This window comes from Micrasema longulum, unplaced genomic scaffold, assembly GCF_059751315.1.
Source record: "Micrasema longulum isolate JH-2025_06_02 unplaced genomic scaffold, ASM5975131v1 h1tg002559l, whole genome shotgun sequence".
Classification (NCBI taxonomy): Eukaryota; Metazoa; Arthropoda; class Insecta; order Trichoptera; family Brachycentridae; genus Micrasema; species Micrasema longulum.
In genome coordinates this window covers 1-6,621 of record NW_028279698.1, presented here as the reverse complement: position 1 = coordinate 6,621, position 6,621 = coordinate 1, and the positions used below count along the sequence as shown (strand labels likewise).

The 6,621-nt window shown below is 37.3% G+C and overlaps 1 protein-coding gene across 2 annotated transcripts; it reads right to left on the bottom strand.

Moving 5' to 3' along the window:
- Positions 1–1,178: 1,178 nt before the first annotated feature.
- LOC148271965 (uncharacterized) lies at positions 1,179–6,589 on the bottom strand. 2 transcript variants are annotated; one of them, XM_088240695.1, is made up of 6 exons: positions 6,486–6,589; positions 5,800–5,981; positions 3,947–4,085; positions 3,090–3,236; positions 2,343–2,440; positions 1,179–1,740 (listed from the first exon to the last, which is right to left on the bottom strand). In XM_088240695.1, exons 3-6 carry the CDS (start codon positions 4,068–4,070, stop codon positions 1,597–1,599), a joined length of 513 nt encoding a protein of 170 aa, XP_088096821.1. In that variant the 5' UTR covers positions 4,071–4,085; positions 5,800–5,981; positions 6,486–6,589; the 3' UTR covers positions 1,179–1,596. The 2 variants fall into 2 exon arrangements, with proteins under 2 accessions (XP_088096821.1, XP_088096819.1); XM_088240693.1 differs by having other exon boundaries at positions 3,947–4,070.
- Between the last annotated feature and the right edge of the window lie 32 nt (positions 6,590–6,621).

The following is a 6,621-nucleotide window of genomic DNA, read 5'->3' as shown; positions in this document are numbered from 1 at the left end:
AAATGTCAGAATGGTATACAGCGTCATATCATAAGCACTGTAAATACCTAGACATCCATATTCCTTTTCAAAACTCGTTGGAAATGGCTCCTAAAATTGAGTTGTAAATAACTCACTATTAGAAAACGGAAATCAATTTGTGGTAGAGTGGGATTCGAACCTCGGATCTTTGGTCTGTGAGTCCATGACACTGGACACAGAACCACAAACCATTTTCTCCATCACTGTTGTAATATTATCTCAAAACTTAATATGCATGCCGCACTCCCGGAAATACACTACGGTATGTCTAAATTGCCAATATTGCAGCAGAGCAAAAAGAAACATTTGTAACTACATAAATGTACATTGACATTATAATGTCTTGTATTTTTTGTAGTGTTTGGTCTTCAACACTTCTTCTCGATATTTTAATAAATTGATTTCTAAGAATACTGAAATTTGAATAAATCTAGCTAAAAAAAATCGTAGAGATACATCAATGTTCTCCTAAGAAAGAGAAAAAAAAATGTGGTAAAACTGCATTCAATTTAGACTTGCGACAGTGTACTTCGGGGGTGCGATGTATCGAGGCATATATCAGATATTTTTTTATTTTGTAAACCATGACAAATATAATATAGTTGTACAGTAGAACCTCCATTATCCGGACTGGATTTACTATGTTTTTTTACAAATAAAACTAATTTGCAAAGCGTCATCTATTGAAATTAGTCGACTCAATGTTCGCAAATGGCCAAGTGACGTTGAAGAGTGTCTCTTCATGTGGTTCACTCAAAAGCGATCACCAGGCCAGCCAATATCTGGTCCAATATTATGTGAAAAAGAGATACTTTTTAACACATGTTTGAATGGAGATCCAAATATCAAGTTCAGGTTGGCTCGAAAGATTTAAAGAGCGACATAGTATCAGAGAACTGGAAATACGTGGGAAAAAGATCTTTCGCTTCCGTTTTTCACTGTTTAGATGTCGCCATGAAGTGGTATGAGAGACAGGAAGAGTAAAACTCAAGACAACTGTCTCAAAAATATATGTGATTTGACAGCTTCTAATAGAAAAGCTAATTTCAAGCAAAAATCAATTAAAAAAATTCTTTGTCAGTAATGTCAATGAAATTTTTATAACTACGTGTACATATTTCAATAAAAACATTCATAATAATAAGTAGATTTGTATATTTTTATGTATCCTGTTGATTATATATATGCATGTAATTTTTTTACTCTCCCGATTTTTGGCTATCCAAACTACCTTCATCCCCAATTAGTCCTGAAATCGAGGATCTACTGTATTGAAAAACCAATCAGCATTTTTATTAAACGTGACCATAAACCGTTTAATTAATTTGAATAAGTGATTTTTTTAAACCTAAATAATCTATGTAAATTTATCAAACGTGGAACATATCAAAATTAGTGCATCAAATATTAATTTCATAAATACTGATTTGAACGCAAAATGTTGAAAGTATCCAAACTAAGAATATTGCAATATTTCGACACAGTTTCGTGTCGGATTTCATTTCCCGGGTTGTTATGGCGAGGCGTCTCGTACTGCGCGGTGTGCAGAAGCGCCGGCGGCCGATTGTCGGAGCACTAAGAAGAAGAGGCCGGAGGAGGAAGGCCGTTGCCGGAACTGACCACTACAACTGGTTTGACACTCCCCGCTGAGCCGATGTACTGGGCGTTGACAGTCAGCGGAAGTTGGTGGGTGGCCTTTATAATAGGACCGTTGATTACCTGCAATGATCATTTGAAATAAAATAAGATTATCACAAAGAAGTTTATTTTTGAACAAATGAAAAAAATACACTGGAAACTCTTTTTACATGGTTTCATGATTGCATGGTACAAAAATCAATTAAAATAAATTTTGAAAAATAATTTAAATGCATAATAGTATAATGAGGAAGTTCAGTGCTACGGAAAATTGGGTGTAAAAAATGTTTTCTTACACCCAGTAAAAAAATAGAGCATTTATTTGCACTAATATGTAGTTGCCTAGTGTGTAGGTGAAATAATTCAATCAGATGAATCTCACCCGCAAATAATATCGGTTTCAGATATTCAACTTCACAAATGTCAACAGACGGAAGAATTAAAGGAATATAGATGTTCAAATATAGGCAGAATGGTGGATATTACACAGTGTGTAAAGTGGCCACTTAAACCAGCCAATGACAGGTCATAAGCCCTGTGGATGCCTAGACTTCTATATTCCCTTCTCTAAAATGATCCCTTATCTTTGTTGTAATATGATAATTTATTGTACAGCGAAGTTTCTCAAAAATTATTTAAAAAATGATAAAAATGGTTTTAAAATTAAAACATAATATAAACACCTTTCCAGTGAGATGCGAAGAGGAGGTGATTATGTGTGTTCCTCCCTTAGACATAACGAAAGGTGTTAATCCATTCAGGACAATGCCCCCTTTAGAATCTGCAATGAAAAACAAATATAAAATTTATATTATTTAATATACTAACTTTGTGGAAATTTCTAATCATCATCATTTTTCCCTTTCCACATCTAATGGTACATAGGGTACTGTATTGGCGCACGTATCTTGATAATTTTTTTTACATGAAGGTAAGGTGATCATTCTATGAAACATTCTAGTGTAAAAACACTTATTCAAATAATATTTCAAATCAACCATGTCGGGAATCAAACCCGAGACCTCTTGCATGGTAGGCAAATGCGCTGACCATAATAATCGAGTAGATCTACCTTTCCCACCTCTGAAGCGGAGCCGACTTGGCGGGTATTTCTACTCTTCCCGCCGATAAGCACCACTCAGGCTCGCAGATAGATATCTTTCCCGTTAAAGTGTGTCGATGCGGCAATTTGCTCGCACAATATGGACATATTTTTCTGTATATATCGGCAGTTTAGCAGATATCTGCTTTCTATTGATCAAACTTTTGATTTGTCATGTTACTCAACCTTCAGAATCAAAACTAAGTCACGGATTAAATAACCCGTAAAGATATACTGACTCTCTTCGTAAAGATGGCAGAATTGTTAAATGAATAAATAAATGCGTGGTAGAATTTTTTTAAAAGATAATAATAATCAGAATACACACTGATCGCGTGCAGGGTGGCCTTGGCCCCCTCGGGCTGCGGTTTGATGGCGATATGCTGCTGCTGGGTGGAGCGCAGCGGAGCACCCCCCACCCCCGCCTCCCCCACCTTCGGCATCTCGCGCATGCGCTGGATGGGACTGTTAGCCGCTGTAACACCAACACGAAATCACGATTTGAAATACAAAAAGGCTTAAGTTATTCTTTAAATACCAATTCAATCTTAACAAAAGTGTTTTGATAGATCGAAAGAATGTTTATTAACCATTTTATTATTAACCGGATTATATGCGGATTACATGCACTTAATTATTAATTTAACATTTATAATAAATCACCCACGGAAAATTATCGATATTCTATATTTAAGAAATTGTTAATGTAAAATGCACCTGTAAATTGGGGGGGGGGGTTTTTACTTACATTGTTTATGCGAGCTTACACTAAAATTAAGCCACTTAGTAAACATGGCATTCCTGTTATACAAACGGCAGGGTCGGCATTTTAGAGAAATAGTGCGTTGATTAAGTGCCTCATTACTGTATGTAAATTCCGATAATATTGTATTGAGTTTGGATGGATATGTCAAAAAGGTAAAAATTAACACCCCAGTAATATTTAAACAGAATTTCTTTGAAATGCAGTTGTGAGCCTTCACAGTTTATTTAAAACGGTGAAGTTTTTCCGTTTTTTTTAAATGTCTTAAAGGTTACAACTGGTTATGACACTGCTTCAGTTTTAAAAAAAATATAGTAAAATTGTACATTAGAAAGGCAGACAGCTATTAGCTAATATGCCCCTAAATTATTAATAGTGTCCACACGATGAGTGTTATTCGATTGCAAGGTACTGGGACTGACCAGTGCTGGGGAGGTCGATGGGGGCCAGGGCGCCGCCCTGTCCCTGTAGCACCCGGAGTGTCTGCGGAGTGGTGTAGAACATCTGGATGGCCGGGCTCATCACGAGACCGCTGCCGTTCATCATCTGAAACAGTTTCAACTGAAACAATTACATAGTTGCTTTATGCAACATGCACACACCACTACTACTGTCAATTATAATAGTTGCTACATAGACATACACACACGGAAATGCAACACAATTTGACATGCTTAGGGCCGGTGGCATCAAAGTTGGTATAAATTTAGTTTAAAGTGAAATATTTAAACTTAGTTAAGGCTCAAAATCTGGTAACTGAAAAATTCCGTTGCATCAACATTATTTTAGTTAAGTCAAAGTTAAGAATGTTGCCACTGTAAAGGTTCAAGTTTCACCCTAAAAATTGTTGGGATTTTTGCGCAAGCACGTACTTGTTTATTTACATGTAGCAATACACATGCCCCGCGACGCGTCTTTGGGCACAAACGTTTCAATTTCGTTCCAATTTTCAGTGTGTGCGAAAGGGCGAAGCAACACTGCGCATTCGGAGAAGAAAAGAACAAAAGGGACATCGTCCTTTTTGAACTAGATAAAAAATTAAAAGAGCAAAAGCTAAAACAAAATGAAGAACTTTTTACTCTAGAAGTAGAGCAAAAAAATGTCATTTTTCGGGCAACTATGGCAGCCTTAAATGCCCAGAAAGAGTTAGTTGAGCTCAATCTAGCTCTATTTAAAAATAAATAAACAGCATTTCAATAGTCATGATTTAGATTTATTTTACACCACGCCGCTGATGATCAAGTCCCGTGTTTTGAAAAATAATTAACAATTCAAAATTAAAATAATTATTAGTTCTTCACTTTTTTGACATTCGAAATCTTGCGATAAAGTCAGACTCTTCCCACAAAAAATGGTCCGTTCGTGGTTTGAACAGTTTTTTTTTTTCGGTTTAGAATATACTCGATAATAAACTCGTCATCGGGAAGGCGAAAAATCAGATAAAATTGACATTTTGTACAACATTTTGATCAATAGATTTCAACACTCACGACGCCTTTTTTACAGATGGCAGATCGCATTTAACTTTAAACTTAACTTTAAACGGTCCCCTGGCGGCCGGTCAAATAAAAGTGAAAGTGAAGTTTTGATGCAACGCATTTTGACGTAAAAGTAATTTTTATTTGACTTTAGCCCTGAATTTAACTAAACTTTTGTCGATGCAACCGGCCCTTAGAGAATACGCAATCTGACTTTTGTTCATATAAGCGTATTTCCGTATTTTCTCTCTGGATTCTGGCACTTAAGCAATTATTTTTAACACACTATAAATATCTATCTACCATTGGCGTGTCTCTATTGTTTTTTTATATCTATCTATCATAAGCGTCTTGACCACTACACCATGGAGGCCGCCGGTATCCATTGGTTTTGAATTTACACAAGCTTTTTTATCAAGGTACATTGCGGCCTCCGTGGTGTAGTGGTCAAGACGCTTGGATTCACGCACGGAAGGTTCCGGGTTCGATTCCCGGTGAGAAAAAAATAAATAAAAATGTGATTTTTCTCAAGCCTGGGTGTTCTGTGATGTAATTCACCACTGTAATTGGGCCTCCTGGCCTGTTGTGGTGCAAAAAATATAAAAATAAAAATAAAAAAATAATAAAAATAAAGAAAGCTTGTGAAGCTTCGAAACCAGTCGGTAATTTAACTTAAAAAAATGGGTGGTTAAAAGCGTGGTTCTTTTTTAAAATGATTTTAATTTTAACACTTTACTATGTTTACTAATCCAGTGTGCGCACCGTCGGGGCATAAATTGGAATGATTTAGAACTCACCTGCGTGATGGGAAGGTGCAACTGCGCCGGGTGCACGATGGTGGCCTGGGGTGTGGCGGGGGCCTTCCTGTCCGGGTCGAGGGAGCCTCGGGCCCCCGGGCCAGCGCAGCCTTCTTGGCCCGCGGGGGCGACCGCTCCAGCTGCGAGTACACGGCGCCGTTGTGCGTCTGGATGCTGAAAGTCTGCCGTACAACACAAAAAATGAGTACTTTGATTTTTTAAGATAGGGTAGGGGGGATTGCGGGTCCCGGGGCATAGCAGGGTAGCGCTCTTCCTTCGCACGGTATGGGAAATACCGGGCCCCGATTGGTTTTCAGTTGTCACGTCTCCTGCACTTGCCTCAGATGTCGTGCCATAGCCAGTTTTTTGCAAGTAAATTTATCAACACTATCGTATTGTTAAAATATTTAACAAATTTTATTTTGAGTTTATGTACTCTGTCGTATATGTTTATATGGTGAAAATACACTTATTATTTAAGGTAGATGTTGAAAGATAAAAAGGCTAATAAAAGGATTGGTTATAAACAGAAGCAAGATGGCGCTACCCTTGCTTTATTTTGCAAGTTCTGGTTCTGTTTCACAAACAGAACTGTATTCTTCATCCGCCTGGATACAGAGATCATTTACATCATGTTATTTTATGTTTATATCTTAGTTAATAAATTTAAAAGAAAAATGCAATACCTGAGCTTGTTGTAAGAGGATGGCCGCGTGGTTAGGTCCAGGGAGGGAGGAGGGGAGACGGGGGAGATAGGCCCGCCCAGGTGATCAGAATGAACTATTGACAGCTGAAAAAATGTATTATTTTATTTTTAAGATA

Excerpts from the sequence above, each read along its gene's own strand:
- LOC148271965 (XM_088240695.1), bottom strand. The coding sequence starts at position 4,070 with ATGATGAACGGCAGCGGTCTCGTGATGAGCCCGGCCATCCAGATGTTC. Across the intron at positions 3,237-3,946 it reads CATCGACCTCCCCAGCACTG|CGGCTAACAGTCCCATCCAG; the intron begins GTCAGTCCCAGT and ends TTGGTGTTACAG. Across the intron at positions 2,441-3,089 it reads GGCCACCCTGCACGCGATCA|ATTCTAAAGGGGGCATTGTC; the intron begins GTGTGTATTCTG and ends TTTTCATTGCAG.